Below are 27,714 nucleotides of genomic sequence, written 5' to 3'. Positions count from 1 at the left end.
TCAAGGAGGCATTGCAAATTAATAAGGAAAAAAATTTCATTAGAGATGAGCAAGCCCATTTGGTAAATAAATACATGAATGCCTTCTCAAATTCCTTGGCTAGGGAAATGCTAATAAAAGTAACAATGAGTTATTATTTCTCACTGCATAAGGTGATACAGTATATTTTTACACATTGTTTGGAAAAGGTACTGCCTTTTGAATCAATCTGGCAATATATTTTAAAATCAAACTGAAAATCTTACTTTTTGAACCAACAATCACACTCTTGGGAGTGTTATTGATAGAAAGAAAAGATATATGGATAAAGTTTTTTATTAAAGAATAGTTAGTAGTGGCAAAAGCTGGAGAACAATGGAAAAAATGAGTGAATTAACTATGGTATGATCAACAAACTATTACATAGTTATATGAACAACAGATTATTTAGAGGCATTTTATATGTGATAACAACAATAAGAGCATATATAATAGGATTCATTTTTGTGGGAAAAAAAGCCAGAATCATGGATGTGTGTATGTGCATGTGTGTGTGTGATTATATGAACATGGAGAAAGGTACAGAATGATCCATACCTGATTTTGGGGAAATGTAGGTAGAGAAAGAGGAATGGAAACTTGGGAAGAATGGAAAATAGAAAAGTTGCTCATGATTTTTAAAAATAAGAAAGCATTTTTAGGCTGGGCACAGTGGCTCATGCCTGTAATCCCAGCACTTTATGAAGCCAAGGCAGATGGATCGCCTGAGGTGATGGAATTTGAGTTCGCAGAGTTCGAGACCAGTATGACCAACATGGTGAAACCCTGTCTCTACTAAAAATGCAAAAATTAGCTGGGCACAGTGGCACTAATCCCAGCTACTCTGGAGGCTGAGGCAAAAGAATCACTTGAACACAGGAGGCAGAGGTTGCAGTGAGCTGAGATTGCGCCATTGCACTCCAGCCTGGGCAACAAGAGTGAAACTCCATCTCAAAAAAAAAAAAAAAAAGCATTTTTAATATATATTTATTTCAAGTCATTTAAGAGCATGTATATGCAGGTGTGTGTTTTGTGTCTCTAGTGAGATAAATGAAAATGGACAAAGCTGCATTATTTTGAAAAACTGAATTAAACTTTCTTTTCCAGCTCCATACCCTGCCTCCATTCATACAAAAAGAAATAAACAATACCAATAGAATTAAAGTGTAGTCTCCACTCGACACCCCATTGAACTTTTTATTATTTCCATTTTATCTAAATACCTCAAGATGCTTTAACAATATACCTTCTCTGTGCCCTTATGTGGAGAAAGGAAATCTTGAATTAGATTTTACATTTTAGTAAATGTAAATATACCATTTCTTGTTCATGGACCATCTAGAATTTTGGAAATCTTAGATGTATTTCTGAGTATTATACATTTTCGCTTATAAAATAAAGTATAAATTTGCTTATTCTCCAAAATAAGAGTTTTTGCATGAGTTTATTGTACTATGTACATATTAAAATATTATGACACACAAGTAATTTTCTTGGGTTAAAATTAAATCTTATTTTTTACTTGTGTGAAAATACATATATAGAGAGGATAATTTAATATGAGCAGGACTTTTATTATAATTAAATAATAGTGAATTTCACTTTAAGAACCTTAATCCTTTCAGCTAAATGGGGCTAGTTATTTTCTTTATTTTTTAGCAGCTATGTGCAGTTCCAAGGTTTATAAGACTGGGCTTTTAAGTCTTCTGTTTTATTGTTTAAATCTACAAATTTGATGTTGGAAAACCCTATTAACAACAAACAAAACTACCCATATCTATTCAAAATAAAATAGCTTGAAAAGTTTATGATAATTTAAGAGTTAATTTGACAAATGCAGGTTTGGCTTCATTGATATGTGACCTTGAAGTTGCACAGGGCCCCTCACTGTCAAAAGAACCCTGTGCTTGGTTTAATGTTCTGCTCCCGCCATCTTGAAACTCTTAATAATTTTATCTTTGAACTTGCGTTTTGTAAGTGAAGTCCACTAGGACAACAGGGTGTGAACATGAGCAGCAGAGCTGCAGGATGGCAGCATCACACACACAGATTCAGGCCTGTAGGCACAGGAGACATGCAACTGGCCTAGCAGCAAGGCAGCATATGCATTACTCAGCAGTCTAGATGCTATGTGTCCCTGATGTGGCCAAACCAGGACTGGGCCCAGATTAGGAGTGACTATCTGTAGCAGCAGGAGAAGCAGCAGCAACAAAGGCAGTTGTGAGAGATGAAAGTGGCTACCCAGGCAGGCAGGGAGAACACCCATGGTGAGTAGACAGCTTGCTCATCAGTCCCAAGGGATCATCCCTGTAGTATCTACACAGATATTAAATCTCCCACCTAAATTCCAAGACAATACCCATGGCACTCAGGCAGTAAGCTTTGTAAATAAATTATTACAAAATAAATGTTTACACATGGGCACGGCAGTAAGCACTTTAGAAAGTCATTAGAATTCTTCAGTGTTTACAATGTCCGGTTTTGAAAGCTGCTGCAAAATTGCACAGCAGATGTCCATAAACTTAGAAATACAAATTAAATTTAAGGCTCACATTTGATGGAAAGTAACACTATTTTTATATGAAGTTTTAAATTAAACCAATTATTAACAAGGAAGATAATTTTTAAATCAAACTTTCTTTGTAACTAAAAATATAGCAATACAATATATAAACGGGCATTTTAAATTATATGCAAATCTTGAAACTACTTTCAATTTTTTGCACAGTCTTGACAAGTTACAGGAAATATCAGAAAAACACTAAAACATCCTCGCATACATTTAAATTTAACATTCAATTCAATAAAAGGCAGTATAAGTGACCCTTGTGATGGAATTACTCTGTGTCTTGACTGTGGTAATAAATACAAGAACCTACGCGTGTGACAAAATTGCATAGAAGTAAATACACACACACACATATAGGCACACAAATGAGTACACTTAAATTACTGAGCTATAAATGAAATGAGTACATTATATCAATGTCAATTTCCTGGCTATGAAACTATACTATAGTTTGCAGCATGTTACCTCTGGGGAAGCTGAGTGAAGAGTACATAGAATCTCTATTATTTCTTATAACTTACATATAAATCTATAATTACCTAAAAGTAAAAAATTAAATTAAAAAATAAATTCAGATGTAAAAACTAAATTCTATGTGAAATTGGTATGAAACTGATTGGCATGATAAGTTAAATATTTATTGAAAAGTTGTTCTGTGAAAATCATCAGCTCCAAATGTACTCAAATATGTATTTTTAAATAAATTATCAGAAGTTGACCCTAATCTCACAGCCTATAAAATACTCCTAATAGGTTTAATAACATTTGAATTAATAGAAAGATCATTTTTAAATTTAAAAATATGTAAAATTTCAAATTGAAATTTAAATTTAAAAATAAGTAATCTTGCAATAGCCAAGAGCAACTAATGTCATTTTCAACTAAATCATTGAAAATAAAGTTGATAATTGTATAAATTTTGATAATCTAAGAAATGAATTTCAGAAAAATAAGCCAGAAAAATTTTATCATCAATCAAATATCACATTAATACAGTATTATTTATGGTATTACATATAATTATGACATTAAAATATTAATTTTTAAAATTTGTAAGCTTATATTGTTACTCATTTATCACTGTTATCACATTAGGTTTTATAAATAATAAAGTAGTTTTAAAGGAAAAATCTTTATATTTTATTATATTTAACAACATTTTTTCCTGCATTTTGAACCAGAGCCCCCTCATTTTCATTTTGCTTTGGCTTTTATAAATTATGTAATACTTGAATTAGGGAGTTCAATAAAATTTATCCAAAAAGTAATTTAAATTTTAACAAAAATTAGATAAGGTACATTGGACAGCATTTTTAAAAAATTGAGCTTGCAATTTTTTTGAAATGACATCAGAAGTTACAACTAATAAGTAATCTCAGAAGTCAGCATTTCCTATTTTTTTCCCCAGGACATAAGCCAAGATGTTCTTTTGCCTATTTCATTTTATTATTTTATAAAAAGCCAGCAAGATTCAGCCGTCTTCAATCCTGACACAAATTACAATATACGTCACTTCGAGAGAGGGCTTAAAGGAAGTCTTTCCATTTATCAGACCTGTATTTCCAATATATATTTGTTCAAATTTTTATTTAAGGAAAGTTATAGTGGTAAGGACTATACAGCTATATCAATATGGATTTTTAAAATCTGAACTTCATGGTTTTGATAAAAATGTCTGTACTTTGGCCTGTATGTGTCATACTGTCTGCTGCATTTCATAGCTTGCAAATATATTATTAATGCTATTTGACCACATTTCCTTGAAATCTTAAAGCATTCATTCTTGGCATTATTACATGGCATACCATTGTCCCAAAAGGAATTTTAGTTTTAAAAACAGCAAACTTAAAACTGACAAAGAGCTCATGTAACAGCAGACTGTTTCCACTTCATCATAGTAAGAAAGATTTGAAAAACATCATCATTTAATTCACAGTTAGTGAGAAGTACATTTGTAAATGCTCCATTGTAAGGATTTTTCCAGTATTCAGTATTTTATAATGCTTCTGTGTACAGGTCCTACTCACTTTTCATTCTGCCATCCTAATGGCTCCATCAATTTTCTTTTTCTCTTATGTTCCAGAATGATTCTTGGGGAAAGCAGTATTCATACGCCCTCTTCAAAGCTATGAGTCACATGCTGTGCATTGGGTATGGAGCCCAAGCCCCAGTCAGCATGTCTGACCTCTGGATTACCATGCTGAGCATGATCGTCGGTGCCACCTGCTATGCCATGTTTGTCGGCCATGCCACTGCTTTAATCCAGTCTCTGGATTCTTCCAGGCGGCAGTATCAAGAGAAGGTAATTTGTTTTATTTATGTCCAATGTCTTTAACCAGCTAACCTGAACCAGTAAATTGAATTGTGTTCAAGATAATTACACCATCTCCTCTATAAAAAAAAAAAATAAATGAGATAAAATGTTTAAAGTAAAAACACACAATCTTCTTTGATATTTTGAGGTTTCTTCAAGATAGTTCTCATATCTTTTGCTTCTCATTTCTCTTTTGAATAATAATTTTTTTAAATGTGACTTTGCATCTACAGAAAAAATAGCTATATATTTCAAAATGTAAAAAGCTGATAGAAGATGTTATCATGGCTCATTTTCTATCATATTTCAATAGTTAAAATAAACCCTTCTCTCGTATGTGTTAGACAAATGTTAGCTGATTAAGTGGAGACAGGCAGCTATTGTGCATGTCCCTCTGTACCCCCCTCATCTATAATCATAATTTATATTACAATCCATATGCTTAGCTGAGCATATATTACCCATATATCTAGATAAGTCGCCACACTCTCCAGTCTTAAAACTGGATATAACAACTGCTATGATGCATTCTTATGCTCGATGTGCTAATTAAAATGATTGCTGCTCTAAACTTTTCTCACAAGAGAGAGAAAAAGTAAATATAGGCAATGATTTATTCATTGGATTTTTTTTTTCCCACATGAAGAATTTCTTTGGCTAGGACTAAATATAGGGTATTTGGACAGTACTAATATTCTTGACCAAACATTAGTAGCTTTCTGACAGATAAATAAGAATATTTTAAATTAATGGAACAATGTGTAATGTAGGGGCTTTGTTGATCCTGACAGAGTCATGCACCTTGCCAAAGGGCATTTCTGAAAGTAATGATTAAAATGGCTCTAGAATATTTCTCTTGGTGAGTGATAACAGCTTAGTCTGAGAATTGTTTTCAAAACAGCCAAAGAAGTTTTCAGTTACTGCTTTATTTACAGAAGTTTTCAACACTATAATCACACAATACGAGAAAGGGAACCTAGATATTTCCCTTGAATATAATTATACTGCCACTAGCTATTACAGTGAGCAAACTGGCATTTTATTACTGAAGTAATGAAAAGATAAACCATGAAAATTGCTTTGAGGTTCATTTTTAAATAGTCTCCAGATGAATTAGAAAGAACAAAGAACATAGTAAGGAAGAAGAGACTTTATACAATGGTGAATTTAACTAAGAATTATATACTTAAAGGAATTTGGGCTAATTTTATGGAGATTTAAGATAAGACTACATCATGCTATATCTGATGTTTCTCTTACACTGTTGCTTTTCTTTCATTTTATGTTGCTTTTAATAAAAATGCCCCTTTCACACCTTTTTTTTTTTTGGTCTGCATCATTGCTATACATTTTCTCAATAAGAAAACAAATATTCAACTTCCGGGATTGCAGTGATTAGCATTTTATTGCATATTAAATAAGTTCACAAAGTTTATGTTTTTAAATTTCCTATATTAGCCAAGTTTAACTTCGAAACTCAATGTATTCACTTATGGAATCATAGATATTTATATGCAAAGATGTTATGATGTTTGTAATAATTCAAGTCATGAAGTTCTTGATCTTATAAGTGCTTGATAGAGGACAAGAAAACTAGTATAACCCCTTGGTATTTACTGGCATTTGGAACAATGTAATCGGGAACAGCTGATTAAAAGAATATAATTTTTTTTTTGAAATGGAGTCTCTATCACCCAGGCTGGAGTGCAGTGGTGCGATCTCAGCTCACTACAACCTCTACCTTCAGGGTTCAAATGATTCTCTTGCCTCAGTCTCCCAAGTAGTTGGGATTACAGGCACCCGCCACCACGCCTGACTAATTTTTGTATTAAAAGAGTAAATTTTAGCTCTAGAAACCAAGTTCTGCCAAGAAGTTTAGTTCTAAAGTTCTGTACTCATTTTTTAGTCAGTATAATCCAGGATAGGTCTTAAGGACATTATGTTACTTTTTAAAAATTTTACTTTTTATGAAAAGTATATGTTTAAATTTCAATTTAATCTTATAGCATGGCTTTACATAGTGGATGAGTAATGTGCAGCTTCTTTGGTGATTTGCGCTCTTTGAGTTTTGGCTAAATTATTACCTTTTTATTTAGGTAAAATTCTGATAGGAGGCACTCTTGGGTAGGACCCAAGATGGAATGCTGGCCCTCCTATATGGTTCAGGTGTAGTCCACAGAGAAGCACTCATGCATCCTTCTCCTAGACAATCTGTTAGCACTCCTCTTCCTTCTCTTCCAAACCGATGAGGAGAGTGTATCTAGCCTTCCTTGATGATAGTCAGACTCCAGCATTCGCAGACTATTTACATGTTGTCAGATATTATTCAGAGTCCAGATCCATGTCTCCCAACCACATGAGCTTATTTCAAAGATCCTTAAATGAATTTGTTTCAAGTGTTTCCCATATGTCAGGTGTTAGAAAGTATCCTTTTCACACCCCTATCCCAAAAGGGGTTGTAAAGGGACTCACAACAGAGGAATTTCTCTCTCAAAAGGAATGTATTCACTGGTTCCATCAGGAAAAATCTCACCTTACCCCCTGATCTCTACATAGAATTGATAAGACTGAAGCCTCCAGGAATTATGATCCTCAGATCACCATTTACAATTGTTTACTTGAATAGAAGACAGCCTCTTACATAAGCAATATTCTGATAACTCTCAGATTTGCAGCTCAATGAGCATAGGACAGAGTCAGTCCTTACTTAGCATCTTTTTAGACCATTCTTTATCTCATCTAGTCCAAAAGCGTCCTTCACAGACATGTCAGTATTATGCATATATAAAGACAATGCCCTGGTCAAATAAGTTCAGAAATGTTGATTGAAACAGTGTTACAGAAGTGTTTTTTAGTGTAAATGTGTGTGCCCTGAAGATTTAACATGCCATCTTTGACCTTCATGCCAAGCCTCCATATATTTTAAGTTACTAATGTCCAAAGGAATTAACCTATAAAGACAAGTTCTCCATGATGACCATTCCTTTATTTTTAAACTGATTTTGAGTGGTCACTTTCTTTTCTAGATATAATTGCAGTTCATCTAGCCTTCATGAAATGAAACTCCTTTTGATCACCTTGGTTTTTTATACTACCACATCTTAGTTCATACATTTGGGCACTCCTGGGAAGCTGACTATTATTTCTAGTTATGTCACTCTCTCCAATCAAGTAACTATAGTAATAGCAGCTTTATGTGTTCACTTCTTCCTCTGCAATGAGCAAGAATTTTGGCACAATATAAATCATGACTTAAGATTCAGGAATTTGCAACTCACCTTGGTATACTTGATATACATGAAAGACTTTTATTGTGTAAATTAAAATATGAATATCACCAACTTGAATATGACCAAAGAATGACTTTAAATATGTGAGGAAGTTATCAATTCCAAATCCCTTTATGGACTGAATAGCTTCCTGAAACTATGAATCAGACTGCATAATTCCAGGGCAGGTGCAAAGTGAGCTGTTAAAATGGACTGTGCTTTCTAATGGCAGGGCACAAGTTACCAAGCCACCAAGCCAGTTCTATACCTAGATTCAAATATTGATTATGTTATATAATGTCCAAAGAATGTACTGAGTCTCAGTTTATCAAGTATATGAAATAAAAATGCTAAACTTCTCCAAAATGACAAATTTATCAAGTTTTGTTAATCTTGGAAAGAGTTTATGTGGTGCCTATTTTTTTTTTTTTTTTTTGAGATGGAGTCTCACTCTGTTGCCCAGGCTGGAGTGCAGTGGCACAATCTTGGCTCACTGTGACCTGCACCTCCAGAGTTCCAGCAATTTCTGACTAATTTTTGTATTTTTAGTAGAGGCAGGGTTTCACCATGTTGGCCAGGCTGGTCTAGAACTCCTGACCTCAAGTAATCCGCCAACCTTGGCCTCCCAAAGTGCTAGGATTACAGGCATGAGCCACCGTGCCTGGCCTATATATGATGCCTATTAGCGGCCTTTTGGAGAAGAAGGTACAGTTTAATGTAAATACTCTCTCAGCTATACAAAGGAGTAATATGTAATCATTATCCACCTATATAAAATGATACAATTTTATGTAATCATACCAAAAATATAATGTTCTAAACCTATTTAGCTCAGGCAAATATTTTTGTTTAATTGCTTAGTTTTAATTAATGATCCATAGATCCTTGTTTTTTACTTGTAAATGAAGGCCCATAACCAGAACTGTCACATAAATTTATTCCATAGATGTGTTTTTAATTTTTTTAAATCAGCCTAATATTTCAAATTTGTATAAGCTAATGGTACACCCAGACACAAAAGGTGAGGGACCAAAACCTGCTCTTATCTTCAAGCTATTCAAATCCTATTTGCAATAGAGTTTATTTAAGCTCATTTAAAATAAAATAATTATGGTTAAGATATATACTTTCTTGGTAATATGCTCTTCAAGAAAAATTTGGATGTAGGAGGAGTGGTACCAAATCAACTCTTAAGGATCCTTAAATTCTTAAGGATCATTGTTCTCTCAACATACCAAGTGATTCTTACCTTCACCCCACCCCCTTAAATACTTTTACCCCTTTCACTATTTACATAGATTCTGCCCTTTCCTTTGGAAGGCTGTGGGAATCTTTCTTGATCATGCCATTGTATAGTCATTTGTTTACCATATTTACTCTCTCTGTCCAGAGGGAGTATAAGCACCATTTACTTATTTTTATTTTGTTTGAACACAGATCACTTTTTAGAAATGAAATATTCAATCTGCTTTCTCTTCTAGAATTCTGAGATTTATTTCCCTGGGAGCAAGAGGCATATTATCAAAGTGCCTCTCATCAGATTTGAAGCCATTTCTTAGTCTTGGGCTAATCACGGGTGTGTTCTGCTTCAGGAGATGATGGAGCCTCCTCTCTCAGAAAGACAGATGGGAGAGTTTGTCATTGTTGTCATGTAATTCTAAGTCTTCAGTTTTTTAAGATATATGACTGGAATAATGGCTGAGCAAAGAGGAACAGTTTGGAGTAATGCCCATAATCATTTATGAATAATACTATTACTTAGTTTTAAAAGAAAAAAAAGTTACATCCTGTTTTATAGCCCATCTTCATTATATCAAGAAGCTTAGTTGAGTTGCTAATTTGGTTTGCTGATTTTGTAGCATTCAGTAGCATTTGCCTTCAGAAGAGTAGAGGGACTTTGAATTTGTAATGATCTTGACCTTGAAAAATCATATCGACTGAGTACTTAAATGAAAAATATTTGATACCCTAATGTGCATTAGGATTATTCTTAAGGGGAAGAGCTAGCTCTGAGATCCAAGTGCTTTCAGTGAAGCATTTCACTTGGTTTCCTTCATAATTCTTAAATGCTTTCCTCTTTCCTTTACAAGTAAGAATGCCTTGAGTACAACTCCCACATAGTACCTTAGTCAAAAATTTTTTATTAGGCTACAGCATGTACTTTGCTTCCAGGGAACTGAATTTAATATACTCTGGTATATTAAATTGGTAGTAGAGCCAAACGTTCTCAGGTGAGGGAGATCCTAGGGCTGGGAACCTCTGTGGGATTCTCTTGCAGGGAAACACCAGTGTGACAACGCTTGGAATAACTTAATGTAGCCATTGGAGTTGCTAGCAAATCAGGCTCCTGGTACAACAATGTTGTTTTATATTCTCATTTGGGGGCAAATAATTTTTCTATTAACTAAGTGTTGTTATAAAGTCTGGAGTAAGTCTTTATAAGGGAGGGAGTTCGAGACTGTTAATTTAACTAAATAGAAAAACAGAAATTTACCAATTGTAAATCACATATCTCATGATTTTTCAAACTTTGTATTTTGATATAACCCACTGTGGCATATGACATCCCTTTTCCTCAGTGATAATTTCTGTGTCAATACTCTAAGTTATATGCTGGAAAGTCCTACATGTATATTGTAGGTATTCACAGTTTCAGGACTGTGCAAAGTGCTAAAGATTTCTCCATACTAAACCTTAATTTAGTTTTTTGCTGTTTACATTTATTATTTTTTACAGCACATATGTTAGCTTCTTGTTATAGCTCTAAAGTAGAGCTGTATTTTCCATTTAATTAATTGATCTATGCATTTGATATTTTATAACTGTTTGAATTTTTGAGTTTACTCCCCAAAGTTCTCTTTCAAGTATTTGTACTGTATTTGTATTCCTTATATGTCATAAGATAGAAACAAACTGTGAAGCACTTTCACAGGGAAACCTGGTGGCCAGGGAGCCACTAATCTGGTTAGAACCCACATTGACAAGAATCAACATGCATGTAACTTGTGTTTGGTTAGCCACTTTACTGGGATGCACTGGAAATGTACCTTGAAGAATGAAGAGGTAATCAGCAGGCAGAATTAGTCACCATGAGAGAAATGTCTCAGAAAAATGTCCAAATTCTGAGAGAATTTCTGGCAGGGAACAAAGCGTGCAAAGGCCCTGAGGTAGAGATGTATGAGACATATTGAATAGTCTAATTTGAATGAAACAATAGCTACCTTGCTGGGGAAAGTGTGAAATTAGCCTAGATTATGGTCTAAGAATAGTTTTGAATTCTGGAATGATGAGATCGTACATTATGAAAGGGATATCCTTTCAAAAACAGAAATGGTATGTCGGAATTAAAATTGTCTTTTAGAAAAATAAATCACAACAGTGCATGAGATATGATGTATTCCTAATCTAGAATCTAAGATTCCTTGATCAAAATTGTTTCTGATGGAATCATTAATACAAATATATTAAGCAGGAATTTGAGCCCATTAAGTAGGTAGAGATAACTCTAATAAATAAAACTTTAGGAAACAACATTTTTATAAGTAAGTAGGATCCACATAGTCTTCAGTTATAAGTTGTCATGTTATTTGAGCTTCAAATAATCTATTTTGTTCCTGTACTCCATGCATTCCTGTAAAATGCTAACCATGTGTCAGGCCTAGTACCAGATGCTGGGCACATAGTGAGCAAGTAGACATGGTACCGCCTCTCATCAAGCTTCTTGTAATATAGTGGGTGGGGTAAGGAGGACATATCACCCAATAGAAAGATTCATAGAAAGCACTACATTTTTTTTTAGGAAATTAATGCTATGAGTGGAAATGTACAGACAAGATAAGAGATTTTAAGATTTTTTACTTGATTCACATGGAATACCGTAAGGTGAAATGGGGGGAGAGAAGAAGAAATTATATTATATTTGAGAAGAGACCTGAAAGATGAGAAGTAAGACATGAAAGTGACTTCATGAGAAAAAACTGAGGTATGAAGAAGCTTACCACAATTCATGAACAGACAGATAGAAAGTGTAGCTAGAACAGAGAGAAAGGTGAAATGACTCTAGATAAGACTGGAGAGGCTGATAGGGATCAGTTTAGGTGACACCTTGTAGGCCTAGGCAACCATGCTATCTTGTAGCCTAAATGCATTGAGAGTCTAGTAGCAATTTGAAATGGAAGAGTGATGAGATTACATTTGCCATTTTTAAAAAATGTCAATCAACAGTATGTATAATAGATTAAAGGAAGGCAAAACTGGCCTGGTCTTCTTTGGCATTACACAATTTTCTAGTGTAAACTTGCAGAGACCTAGGTGAGATTTCCATTTTAGCAGGTGGACATATTAAATAGGGTGGGAATATTAAATAGCCATTATATATTGAAGAATACTATTAGGACAAATACTAAACTTCTGTAAGACAGAGACTCAACAATTCAATAACTTAAAGAACTATATGATTTCACAAATAAACTTTGTGAAATGAGAGGGGTAAGTGGGATGACACTGCTCCAAATGGCCATTTGTGAATATAGGTTCGTCCAAGTTGTTCCTCCACTATCACCTAGGACAATGCTTTCCAAACTTTAGTGTGCATCATAGTCACCTGAAAAGCTTGTTAAAACACTGATTTGTGGGCCACATTTCCTGAGTTTCTGCTTCATTAAATTTGCAGTGGGGCTTGAGAATTTGTGTTTCCAACAAGATCTCAAATGCTGCTGCTGCTACAGGTCCAGAGACCAGCACCACCCTAGGGTATTATTCTTGTCTGCATGTTTCAAGCTGTGCCAGAGACATGTTTGTCTTCCAGCTCATGACAAGAGGAAGAGAACACAGCGGGACAGGCATGTTACTTCTTCTCATGGTTTATTGATGAGAACTTAATTATTAATATATTTCTACTCAAGGAGGCTGAGAAATTTTTTCTAACTAAGCAGAACTGTGACCACTCAACAACTCTATCCATAGGGAACAAGCAGAGAAGAGATTTAGGTGGGAAAATAGTGGCCTGTGCCACAGATACAAGAGCAAAGATGAAGAGCTAGGAAAATGCTTGGAATTTCTTAGGAAGTTCATGCATTTTGAATGGGCAATGGAGTACTTGAAAAACAATAGTAGATGTAAGGCCTAAAATCGTTTGTATTTGGATTGGTAGGCAATGGAGAACCACTGAGGCTTTGAGTCACCATAGCCCTCCCCTTATCCATGTTTTTGTTTTCAGTTTCGGTTACCTGCGGTAAATCATGGTCCAAAAATATCAAATGGAAAGTTGCAGGAATAAACATTCACATAGCTTTTATCACAGTATATTGTTATAATTGTTCTATTTTATTATTAGTTATTGTGCATCTCTTACTGTGCCTAATTTATAAATCAAACTTTATCATAGGTATGTATGCATAAGAATAAAACATAGTATATATATAGGGTTTGGTGCTATCTACAGTTTCAGGCATCCCTGGGAGTCTTGGAACATATGTCCCACTAATAAGTGAGGACTACTGTATATGGCCTGGTGCTGTAAGATGATAGATGACAGAGAATGTGGAGATATACAGGGTAAGAGGTGGCAAAATAATAAAATGTAGGGCGAAATTTCTATCTTCTGTTAAGCCATCTGTTAGAAATGTTGGAATGCATTATCTAGAATGCATCTTATACACCGTGTCTTATTTACCAGGAGTAATGAAGTGCCCCTAAGTAAAACATTAGTTAAATGTATCCTCTTAATTAACAAAGATATCACTGTTATTAAAAAATTCAGTATGTAAAATATTTCCAATATTTTCCAATGTTTTCAGTATGTAAAACATTACCAATAATGTTTTCCCCTGAATTTTCAATTGTAATCTGATCATTTATTGTGAATCACTAACGTGGATTTTTCTCTGCCATTCTTAAGAGAAGGAAATTTGTATAAAACATAATTATATTATTTGTATCATAAATAATATGAAACAATAATATGAGAGTAAGATATTATAGTTTACTTTCTGAAGTCAAAATTTTTCTCTCTGAAGAATATATGAAGTAATTCATACATTTTGAACAGAATATATTGATACTGTGAACTTAAAATACAAATTAAAAATTTTTGATATATATATGAGACAACTGTAAACCACTTTGGGACAAAATATTTTCAACTTTTTTTTCTGACTATACCAGCATTTTACTTAAAGGATAAAAACACATATTCAGATTATAGTAGAACATAAATGATTATATTCCATATTCATTGCTTAAGCTTTGCCAAGTGAAATTATCTTAGAATAGTATATTCGTTTTAAAAGATTTCTTGCTGTCTCCCACTTACTGAAGTTATTACTAGAATTAATGAACTAAAAATTTAAAAGTTACTTTAGCAATTTTGGAAAACCCTCTATTAAAATATTTAGATTGGCATATATAATAAAAATGATCATAAATTTTAGCATGAGAGTTTTATTAAGTGATATTTAGAGAGGATTCAAGATTTCTGTTAAATGATGTAAATAGACTCAAGTTTTTCTTCCAATGAAAATATAAAATACTGAATTTTATTTTAATGTGTGATGATTTTTAAATTTCATTTCCAAGTGATGAGCTGATTAGAGCACTGAATAATTTTTTTGTTATTTACAGAAATAACTTGCATATTTGGAGCTCAGATTGCTAGTAATAATGAGCCCCTGAACTAAGCTCCACCTTTGAACTTTGTAGAAAAGCAACACAGTATAAGTAGATGCAGAGCTGCTAAAAGTAGATGCACAGAAAAGACAGAGGAAAAAGAGAAAAAGAAAAAGAAAAAAGGTTGGCTGGGAGCTCTGGCTCATGCCTGTAATCCCTGCACTTTGGGAGTTCAAGGCAGGAGGATTGCTTGAACCAGGGAGTTCACGACTAGCCTGGGCAACAGAGGAGAACTTGTCTCTAGAAAAAGTGAAAAATAAATTAGATGAACATGATGGCTCGCACCTACACTCCCAGCTACTCAGGAGTCTGAGATGGGAGGATCACTTGAGCTGGGGAGGTCGAGGCTGCAGTGAGCTCTGATCACACCACTGAACTCCAGCATGGGAGACACAGCAAGGCCCTGTCAAAAAAAAAAAAAAAAAAAAAAAAAAAATCTATAAGCAAGCAAGAAGGAGGAACAGAAAAATGGTAAGTACAATAAGTACAATATTCAGCAACTGAAATGTCCCCACTGCTGTGGCACAATACAATGGAAGACCATGCCATATAGCTTTCAATTGATTTAGATGAGACTCTGGTTGAAGGACTCCTGTCCAGCTCCACTAAAATGTGGTCAATTTATAAAATGTATTTTTATTACAATGAGATCTCCTTCTGTTTTAGTGGTATCTGGCAGGAGGATTGTAGAGCTGAGCTGGTCCTGGAGAATCCAGAGGATTGGGTCCCATGTGCTGTAAGAGGGAATGTGGCTCTGAGTCACACAACGGCTCTGAGTCACACAACGGCTGTGTCCAGCCAAGAATGCGATTATTCCCAAACAGACACATGGCACTCAAGTAGAATGTGGTAATTGTGGAATTTTATTTGCCAATTCACCCAAACTTACATTTTGTATTTAATTGCATTCACTATTTAATTCCTCCGATTTTTCACCCAGTTTTTAAAGTATTTAAAGACAAATGGGATTTTTAATAACCACTGAACCATACCTTGCAAATACGGTAAATATTGTTTAAAGTATCGGGAAACTTTACAATAGATTTTCAGAAAATTCACAATAGATTTGATCATACTGAAATATGTTAAAATGTCTTTAAGGGGTGAAAGGTTAAAAGCCTTAATTGCCTTTGTTTCCTGACGAGATGACTCATTCTTCCTGGCTTCTTGGCAGTAATATTATAGCTTTCAACTCTTGCAAGCCCCAGGAAGTTACATGAAAACACAAATTTAAGAAATTAAATTTACAAATCAATCTCCTTTTTTTAATTAAAAAAATCAAATGACTACTTTCTCAACTTTCATAAATTAATAAGTGCTCTTTATGCAGTTACAGTGGTAATCCCTCCTATGAGCAATGTAAAAAATCTAGCAATAAGGGATGGTAGGTCCCCATGTTTTATAAAAATAATGTAAAATAGTCCCATTTTCAACCCAGTTTTAGATATTAACTGGAAGCTAAATTCGCACAACAGCTAAAGAATCAGAACAAAGAAAACAGTCAGTATTCTGAGTATGAGTGTGCACAGGACTAACTAGTGTTAGCGTATATCAACATTTTAAATTGCTAGATTACCATCCAGATAATTAACGCTATGTAGACAATATTGACACAAATATTTTCTTAGTTTAAAAGTTGTCTGGTTAATTTTTTGAAGTCTCCAGTTCTGGAAAAAAGGAAGACTTTTCTATTTATGATCCTCATTATAATTTTAATCTCAATTAATTCACATTCTAGAGATAAGAAAACTGAGATCCAAAGAAATTAAATTAGATTCCACATTTATGCCTCTAACTAGCAGAGTCATAAAGATACAAAGCAGCATTCTTATTTCCCAAACAAATGTGCTTTGGAGAAATCCATAGATAAATGATGAGCTTAAAATTCTCAGAAGTACTTTGCAGATCAGCCTTTGCATTTTTCTTCCAACCTCCAAAATTAGTCCATAACATCCAAAGAAGACCTCACTGAGAGCTAGATTTATTATTCTAAGATTTTTTCCATCCGTAAAAACAAGTTTATTTGAGAAAGATCAAACATTTGATGAATAGTTTAATTAAATTCTTCCCTGTTTGATCACCTGTGTTTAGTAAACAAGAATGTTAAGTGAGCAATATATCGAAATATAAATAAATCTTCACTTAAAAATTTATGTTCTGCAGTGCTGTTTATGTGCTTTTGGCCATATAAACAGTGAAGTTATACTTTAGAAAATTGATTTTCATGAGTTTTATTAATTTAAAATAGTATGAACTTTGAAATTATATGAAATACCATAGATTTCATATTATTCCAAAGATTTTCAGTGACTATATTGAATGTAATATAGACATCATTTAGATATCTGTGGGTGCTGTTAATATCTTATTACATTCATCTATCACAAGGCTTTTATCTACTTGAAAGGAAATATACTTGGCATTGCAATCAGCTTTACTAAACACCAAATACTGCACGGGGATGTAAAGGAAACATGAGTGTATACGGTGGCTGTTAAGCTTTGATCATTAGAATTCCCCCAGCAAACTCTTTGATGAGTTATTTTCCCTATTTAGTAGATAGAGAATTTGTGGCAAAAATGGATTATAAAGCTTTTTCTAGGACACAGAACATTTTACTGTTTTAGAATATAAATAAATATAATCAATTTCAGGAGTTTTGGTAGCAACTTCTTACCTGTTCCTCAGATGTTGTATAAGGTTTTTTTTGTTTGTTTTGTTTTTTGGGGAGCAGAGGATGTGGAATTACTAACTTGGTATACAAACAAGGCAAGAGAATCTGTGATTCTTTTGTATTTTACTATTAAAATATTGTGGAAAAAACAAAACATTTTATATTATCTGGAAATAACCCAAGTTATTTTTGATTAATTAAAGTTAATAGTTTTCATATTTTTTCATGGATTTTTTTTTTTTTTTTTTTGAAATGGAGTCTGTCTCTGTCACCCTTGCTGGAGTGCAGTGGTGAGCACGATCTCAGCTCACTGCAACCTCTGTCTCCTCAGCTCACTGCAACCTCTGCCTCCTGAGTTCAAGCGATTCTCCTGCCTCAGCCTCCTGAGTAGCAGGACTACAGGCATGTGCCACCATGCCCGGCTAATTTTTGTAGTTTTAGTAGAGATGGGATTTCAACATGTTGCCAGGCTGGTCTCAAACTCTTGACCTCAGGTGATTCGTCTGCCTCAGCTTCCCAAAGATCTGGGATTACAGGCATGAGCCATCGTGCCCAGCCTCCTCATGGAATTTAAATCTAGGTGTAGATTTTGAAATTATGTACCATGTTTTAAAATTATAAACATTTATTTTCAGGAGCCTTAGTTTAAAAAGTTACACTAATTTAAAAGAGGAGGTGCTAGCAATAAAACATGCGAATTAGTAATCTATAACAAATTACCAGAATTCTGAATACATGCCCATTGCATTTTTTAAAATGTACTTTAATCAATTGGTATAGTAGAAAATGCATAGACGATAGCATCACACTGAAAAATGTTAAATCCCAGCTCTGCATCTTCATAACTGCATGACCACAACAAGTTTTATAGTCTCTTAGAGACTCATTTTCTTCATCTCTAATAGTAGTTAATTATTTTTACTCAATAACACTTTACAAACAAATGTTATGACAAACCTCCTGTATAGAGGTCATTTTAATCTCAATTAATTCACATTTTAGAGATAAGAAAAACAAGATCCAAAGTTTTCTCTGTAGTGTAGTAGTTATATTTTTCCAAATTTTCCTTTCCTAACATTACAATAAAGTCCCCCATTTGATCATAACAATTGCTTAAGTGCATCAGTGAAGCATTGGGTGTATTCATCATTTCATAATTTCATGATTTCATCATTATTTCGTCTGAAATAAAATTCAGAAAGGGAAATGTACTTTCTAAGGTATACCTGTTGATTCTTCTTGTTTGAGTAGTTTATTAGATTCATTAATTCATGAGGTGTTATTTAGTGCTAATAATATTTCAGACACCAAAGTATTTCCAAAATTTGAAATACGGATAATACCGATATGACCACAGTCTTCATATAGAATACAGGTTAAGGAGGAGACAGACCAAAAATCAATTAATAAGTAAGTCAAAAATTTAAAAGAAGCAAATAAGCAGGTATATCTGTGTGTGTATAAACATGATATAATATGGTGTTATGAAGAAAAGGAATGAAGAACTTACAGAATAATGAGAGTTATCCAGTTAATTCATATATTAATTCATTCAGTCATCAAATACAGTACCTTCTATTTGTCAGGCTCTTTTCTAGGTACTGAGGGTACCATATTAAACATGACAAGTCTCTGTCTTCATGCAGCTTACAGTGTACACACGTAGTAAATACGAAAACATACAAGGGCATAAGATGCTTGCAGATGATGATAAGTGCTCTAAACAAGATAAAACAAAGTAATTAGATAGGGAATAACATGTGTAGGGAAGAGAGTTACTCTATTCTCCTAGAAGGGTTAGTTGGAGAAGCCCTTTCTGGTGAAGCGTCACTTATGCTGAGACAAGAATGCAAAAATATCTGAAGGAAGATGTTTTATTATCAGAGAAAGGAGAAAGTACACAGCTGCTGAGATGGGAAGAGCCTAACTTGCTCTAGCAATTCAAAGTCAGTGATGTAGGAACAGAGTCAGTGCGGAGGACAATGGCTGGACAGTAGGATTCAAGCTCAAATAGGAAGACAGGCCAGATCAGGAGGCATCTTCTTGTCTGATTAGTTTACATTTCAATGGGGAGCCATTGGAAAGGTATAAGCAGGGAAATAATATGATTTGTTTTTAGTTTTGAAAAGACCATGTTGGCTGTGGTGTGGGGTGTAGGTCCAGTTAGGACAAGAATGGAAGCAGGGGAATTGGATAAGAGATCCCAGAAAGATGTGATGGTCTGGGCTTGAGAGATGGCTTGGACATAGCAAGGAGTGGGAAAGTCTGGGATTTACATAGGCAGGAGAGGTGGCAGGACTTGCTGGATTGATGGAATAGATGTGAGAGGATTATAAGTAGGTGATGAATCTGGAAAATGTCTCTTTAGCAAGGTAACATCGAACCTAGCCCTGATGGATGAAATGGAGCTGACCATGTGAAGAGTAAGGGACCAGGGATTGTCATATGGGAAAGAATCATTATGACAAAAATACTAGCCTTATGTGAATGAGAGCTTTAAGTGAGCTTTTTTACTTTATTTGTTTCAAATTTCTGATGGCCATTGCTTTGTAGTTGGTAATTCATCTATATAGAGAGGATGTAGTAGAAAGTAAAAAATTCACTTGGCCCTGATGTATCCATAACGATAGGAGAGAGAGACCCTAGAATCTACGTTTTGGGAAGAAACTTATCTGAAGTTGTTTTCCTATCTTATAGGATAGGTTTCTGCTGGTTCAAAGAACTTCTCAGAATTATTTTTACAAAAATATTAAGTTATTTTCAAAAGTATCAGATTTTATGAGGCTTATATACCTTAATATACCTTATTAACAAGCTATATTCTTCATGATTCACTTGCTAATCCTATAATTATTATTGAGATTCTTAGATAAATTAACTTTAAGAAATTGAACAGGAAATCTAGTTTTGTTGCCTTCAAAAGAGCTTTGCAATATCATAACAACTCTCCTTTAATGGAAAGCTCTGTATGATTCAGTGTAGCTGAAGATAGCTGCTAATTATCACTGTGCTCACAGCACACTAATCTTGACTGTGCCATTTTCTCTGGAAGAGGAAATAACATTTAATATTTTCTAGTTTTACATGAAGGAAGGGAATTAATCTCACTTTGAGCAAGCAACGGGATGTCTTATCTTGTGGTTCCAGAAAGTTTCCCATCTTGTAAATAATAAAAAGATTTCCTTATAGTTCTTTGCCACAAAAATAGAATACTACTTTTTCTGTAGTATGTAATGGGAACTACAGGTCTAACAAAGGCACAAAATGTACAAAGAATTCTTATTAGGAGTCTTGTTAGGTGTCATGGCCATGAAGTCTTATGTGCTCTAATTTTTATTTTTTGTCATAAAGCATACGTAACATAAAATATATCATTTTTACCATTTTCTTCTCATGAAAAATGTCCATTTATTATAAACATATTTAGTAACCCAGAACTCTGCAGTTTTGAACCTGAGTATCTCCATAACCAAATCTCCTATGTAACTTAAATTATTCCAGAATGTTTTCTGGACATATGCTGGATATCCATAGAATATACAGAGACTAATGGTGCTACTGTTTGAATGTTTGTGTCCCTCCAAAATTCATGTGGAAGCTTAATTCCCATTGTGTTGGTATTAAGAGGGAGCCTTTTGGGAAGTGATTAAGTCATGAGCCCTTGTAAATGGGATTAACACCCTTATAAAAGGGGCTTCAGAGAGCTGACTGGCCTTTTTGCTCTTCAATTATCTGAGGACACAGCAAACAGCAACAAGGCACCATCTTGGAAGCAGAGAACAGACCTCTCCAGGCACTGAATCTGCTGATGTCTTGATTGTGGGCTTCCCAGCCTCCAGAACCATGACAAATAAATGCCTGTTCTTTATAAATTATCCCTTCTAAGATATTTTGTTATATTGAAGCATGAATGGACTAAGACAAATGGATCCAAACTCTTCAAACTTGTTCCTCAAGTTCTCTCTTATTTACTTAATATATATTGAATATATTTACATATCTGTACCATAAATATGCCTCTCTTTTTTTCTCTTTATTTTGTCACGTAATCATCACCACTATCCATTTCTTGAACTTTTTCATTATCCCAAACAGAAGCTCTTTACCCATTACAGAGTCACTCCCCATCCTTCCTATTGGTTTTTATTATTAATTTTCAGATGTGGTTTTCTTTCTGTATCAAGTAGTATTTTAATAAAAACAGAATCTAAGATTGTGTTTTATAGCACTATCCAAACCCCTTGTTATGCATTCCATGAAAATATTTGTTAGTCTAAGCTTTCCTCATAGATCTTATACAGATTTGTGGTAACCACAATGTTTTATTTGTATTCTTTTCTTAAGCAGGAAAACAAAAATAAAAGTTTCATAAGACATTCATAAAAATAAGGAAGTATCTTGTGTCTTTGGATGAATTATACAGACATAAATTGATTAATTCATGTTATCATACCAGATTGGACGTTACCCAGGCTATTGTGTTTTATTTCCTTTACATAGTTTCAAACATACACAAACTTTTCACTAAATTTAAGTTTTAATTTCTCAAAAGTAATACTTCTTAGATACCATATTTCTTAGATACAATTCAGAGACCATGAAAAATGAAAATTTTCCTAAATAATATTTCACATTAAGAGGAGCGTATCATAGAAAAGAGCTCATTAAAAAGTCAGGAAGCAACAGGTGCTGGAGAGGATGTGGAGAAATAGGAACACTTTTACACTGTTGGTGGGACTGTAAACTACTTCAACCATTGTGGAAGACAGTGTGGCGATTCCTCAAGGATCTAGAACTAGAAATACCATTTGACCCAGCCATCCCATTACTGGGTATATACCCAAAGGATTATAAATCATGCTGCTATAAAGACACATGCACACGTATGTTTATTGTGGCACTATTCACAATAGCAAAGACTTGAAACCAACCCAAATGTCCATCAAAAGACTGGATTAAGAAAATGTGGCACATATACACCATGGAATACTATGCAGCCATAAAAAATGATGAGTTCGTGTCCTTTGTAGGGACATGGATAAAGCTGGAAACCATCATTCTCAGCAAACTATAGCAAGGACAAAAAAACAAACACAGCATGTTCTCACTCATAGGTGGGAATTGAACAATGAGAACACTTGGACACAGGAAGGGGAACGTCACACATTGTGGCCTGTTGTGGGGTAAGGGGCTGGGGGAGGGATAGGATTAGGAGATATACCTAATGTAAATGACGAGTTAGTGGGTGCAGCACAGCAACATGGCACATGTATACATATGTAACAAACCTGCACGTTGTGCACATGTACCCTAGAACTTAAAGTATAATTTTTAAAAAAAAGTGCACATGAAAGAAAAACAACAAACAGTGACCCAACATTGGAAAATTAATCAATGAATGGATGGATAGACAACAATTACTTATCAACCTCCACATGGAGATAAGGGTACTTAAATTTTCCAATTAGAGGTAGAGAATATATTCTGATGTTGCCTGGCTCCAGGCAGGTCTCAAACTCACATGGAACATATACGGTTGCTCCAGAAGGGAATACTTCCTTCTTTCTGGACACATTTCCTAAATGCCCCTTTATCTAGGGTTATCAAGAAAATTGGCACTCTAGTTTATAATTATTGTAGTTACAAAGGATATAAAAGTTTGACCCAAGAATTAATAAGAACTGAAGAATAACAAAACATGCTGAATGGTAGGGTTGATGAGGGATAATGACAAAGATTACTCATTAGGAAATGGGAGCCCTGGTTTTCTTCCTGACATTTGCTAACTAGGTATAAAATTTGTGGAAATGAATTTGCCTCTCTGGGTTTCTTTTCCTCATCTGTAAAATTAACAGATTCAAATTAATTATCTCTGTGGTGCCCTCCAGTTCTGAATGTCTCTTTCTATACTAAATAAGTATTAATCTCCTTTGGGCCACCCAAAAGGCACTTTAAATGTCTTTTGGGTCACCTTTATGTACATAATTCATTAATGTATAGTACTGGTAGGGGATACAGGGTAAGGAGATCCCCTTTCTTAATATCATCTGACCTCTTTTATTCTATATAAATAACTTTCAGGGCTTATGACAGTAATTATTTCTAAGACTAAATACCATCTTTCTATACAGCCCTCTTGGGAGGCTTTCTTCCACTAGCTGTAGGTTTGAGCTACAACCCAATTTGTTATAGTATTATGTATTTATAGTAACACCCAGTCACACAGCTACCTGACTTCTAACTATCCCAAGTAGGTCAGTCACGAAACCGGAAATAATTAAGCTAAAACACTGCTGAGTCTTAGGGAGATAGGTGTCAACATGTAGGTATAAGGAGAGTTTGCATTTCTTGCCTTCTCAAATACATCACTTTTTTTTTTAACTGGTTTTACCAAAGTCATTAACTTTGCTCTAGGTTAGTTTCAGCAGGCAATCTGTCAACTAAGGCTATAAAGATTAGGTTGCAAGTGATTGTGTAAAAAAACAGACCCCTAAGTATTTGAAAAGTTATATTAAAAAATAGATCAGACCACAAAGAGGCAAAAAAGATCATTTTTAATAAACACATTTGTTTTGATTATTAATATTTAACAAATGCACAAAATATTAAATAGTCATGAACAGAAGAATGGGAATTAGGTCTCAAGACAAATGTGAAATTTTATTAAGTATCTTGAAATCTGAGAGACTTCTAGTTATTTCTTACATCTGCATTGATTTCCGGCTGCCACCATTTTTCTTGATCTATGGTTGTCCATTTTTGTTTGAGCACTTTTCTGAAGGTTACAACTTCACAAGGCTTACGTTTATTATTGAGATATTTTAATTCTGTGAATTTCAAGGCTTCTATTTTTCTGACATCTGTATCTCTATAACTTCCACCACTTTCTCTAGTTCTGCCTAGTACAGTAGGGCTAAGTCAAACCTTTTCTTTTAATTACGTTCTTGTACAAGATAGCATTCCAAGTTTTCTCAACAAGTCTTCATATGCCCTGTTTTTCTCACATGACAAACGCCTGGTTGCACTCTTCTTATTCTAGACCAGTGGTTCTCAGACCTGGCTGAACATTAGAATTACCTGAAATCTAAGAAATCATAATTTCAGAAAGTCACAGAAGATTTTAACTGGTTCCCTTACCAATCTATAACAGATAATTCACAGAAAAAAAGTGAGCATGTGTTCTATGTGTAAAATACGTGGTTCAGAATCCCAGTGACACAAGGAAATTGCTGAATGGTATTAAGAATGTTATTTCCTGCCAAAGGTCCTCATGAAGATATAAACATAATCACGTCTGCCCTGCATGACTCATGGAATAGTTGGGACTATTAAACATTCTTTGCAAACTTTAAATCATCAGCCAAATGTTATCATGCTTGTTATCATCATCCATTAAATTTTAGAAGATTGTTTTGTTTTGTTTTAGCTTATGCAACATTTATTTCTTGCAGTTCTGGAGGCTGACAAGTCCAAGATCAAGACACTAGCCAATCTGGTGTCTGATGAGGGCAACTTCCTGGTTGTTAAAGGCCATCTACTAGTAGCATCCACACGTTGCCAAGAGAGTCAGTTCTAGTCATTTTCTCTCTCTCTCTCTATTATATATATATTATTTCCATTCCTTTGAGTATATACTGAATAATAGGATTCCTGAGTCAAATGGTGATCCTGTTTTAAGTTCTTAGAGAAATCACCACACTGCTGTCCACAAACTATAGTATAGTTCAACTTTCCACAAACTATAGTATAGTTCAACTTTCCACAAACTATAGTATAGTTCAACTTTCCACAAACTATAGTATAGTTCTCTCTCTCTCTCTCTGTCTCTCTCTCTATATATATATATACCCATGAACCGAAAATAAGTTTTAAAAAATCACATGAAGAAAAAGATATCTATCTATATATACATATGGTTTTATATTATATATATATACATATATATGTATAGTATTTTGCAAGTATTTTGTTGAGGAGTTTTGTATCTGCGTTCATCAAGCATATTGACCTGAAGTTTTATTTTTTTGTTGTGTCTGCCGGGTTTTGGTATCAGGATGATGCTGGCCTCATAGAATGAGTTAGGATGGAGTCCCTCCCCAAATTTTTGGAATAGTTTAAGTAGAAATGGTACCAGCACTTCTTTATACATGTGGTAGAATTCGGCTGTGAATCCATCTGGTCCTGGGCTTTTTGTGGTTGGTAGGATTTTATTACTGATTGAATTTTGAAACTCATTATTGGTCTGTTTAAGGATTACATTTCTTCCTGATTCAGTCTTGGGAGGTTGTATGTGTTAAGGAATTTACCCATTTCTTCATCGTGGTAGTCTCTGAGGGATATATCTCTCTCTCTCTGAGGGATATATATAAAATATATTATCAAAAATATATATTTTATATTTTATATATATTATATATTATAATATATTACATATTATATATTTTATATATTATATATTATATATTATATATTTTATATATTATATATTTTTATATATTATATATTTTATATATTATATATTTTTATATATTATATATTATATAAAATATATTTATATATAATATATTATATATTATATATTATATATTTTATATATTATATATTATATAAAATATATTTTATATATAATATATATTATATATTATATATTTTATTTATATATATTTTTTATATATTTATATATACTATATATTTTATATATATTTATATATATACTGTGTATTTTATATATATTTATTTATATATATTTTATAATATATATTATATATATAATATAAATAGTAAAACACAGCACATATACACCTTGTGTGTGTATGTGTGTGTGTGTGTGTGTGTATATATATATATATATATATTTTTTTTTTTTTTTTTTTTTTTTTTTTTGAGATGGAGTCTCTCACTGTCACCCGGGCTGGAGTGAAATGGTGCTATCTTGGCTCACTGCAACCTCCACCTCCCAGGTTCAAGTGATTCTCCTGCCTCAGCCTCACTAGTAGCTGGAATTACAGGCGACCGCCACCAAGCCCAGCCAATTTTTGTATTTTTAATAGAGACAGGGTTTCACTATGTTGGCCAGGATGGTCTCAAACTCCTGACCTTGTGATCTGTCCACCTTGGCCTCCCAAAGTGCTGGGATTACAGGCATGAGCCACCATGCCCAGCTAGGATTTTGTATTTCAGTGGGTTCAGTGGTAATATCCCCTTTGTCATTGTTGAATTTTTATTTGGATCTTCTCTTTATTTCTTTATTAGTCTAGCTAGTGGTCTATCGACTTATCTTATTAATTTTTTCAAAGAACCAACTCCAGGATTCATTGACCTTGTGTACAGTTTTTACTATTTCAGTTTTCTTCAGTTCAGCTTTGATTTTGGTTATTTCCTGTCTGCTAGCTTTGGGGTTGATTTACTCTTGTTTCTCTACTTCCTCTAGTTGTGATTTTAGGTTATTAATTTGAGATATTTCTAACTTTTCAATGTGGGTACTTGGTGCTATAAACTTCCCTCTTATCGCTGCCTTAGCTGAGTCCCAGAGATTCCGGTATGTTTTATCTTAAGACTGCTTTTCAAAATTCTCATTGTCCACAGCTTACCCAATATATGTCCCAACGTCTGTAATCTTTTCTTCCTTCTCTAGCTTTGATATATTTTTCTCCTCTTCTTTGCTTATCCTAGCAAATAAAATCACGAAGCTCCTCGAAATATACATATTTATGGAGAATCAGTAAAAAGAATTTTTAAAATTTACATTTTTAAATGTTCCATTTAGCTCCATCATCACTATACTGCCATTACTTCTTTTAGAGTGTGTGCACATAAAAAATATATATCTTTAACATTTTTATGTATTTTGTGTCAGTGAAGAGTAAGAATACCATTCTACAATCAGGGAAAAATGTTTCTAGTTATTGCTGGAGCATGACAGTAGCTAGCTCTGTGGCCTTATGGAATTATAGTTTGGAAAAGAATAAATAAGCACACACATATATGATAAATGCTATTTATCTCTTGGGAGAATTATTTATAATTATAAAAAAACTTTGAACATCAAGAAAAATATTTAGGTTCTATTATTTACACATTTAGTTTATATTTTTTAATTTATAAAGGTAGCAATAAGGAAGGTTATCTCTTCTTCAAAACTCTGATGTTGAAGTTCAGAAGGCTGTGAAACAAAGTGTATATGTGCTGTTTTCTACTATGACCT

The 27,714-nt window shown here is 33.8% G+C and overlaps 1 protein-coding gene across 1 annotated transcript in view; it reads left to right on the top strand.

Moving 5' to 3' along the window:
- Positions 1 to 27,714, top strand: part of HCN1 (hyperpolarization activated cyclic nucleotide gated potassium channel 1) — a 424,192-nt gene that overhangs the window by 286,931 nt on the left and 109,547 nt on the right. The window contains exon 4 of the mRNA XM_002815543.6: positions 4,671 to 4,889. Within this exon, the coding sequence (XP_002815589.3) occupies positions 4,671 to 4,889 (219 nt within the window). The remainder of the gene's footprint in view (positions 1 to 4,670; positions 4,890 to 27,714) is intronic.

Source organism: Pongo abelii, chromosome 4, assembly GCF_028885655.2.
Source record: "Pongo abelii isolate AG06213 chromosome 4, NHGRI_mPonAbe1-v2.0_pri, whole genome shotgun sequence".
In the NCBI taxonomy this organism is placed as follows: domain Eukaryota; kingdom Metazoa; phylum Chordata; class Mammalia; order Primates; family Hominidae; genus Pongo; species Pongo abelii.
This window is presented reverse-complemented; position numbering and strand designations above follow the sequence as displayed.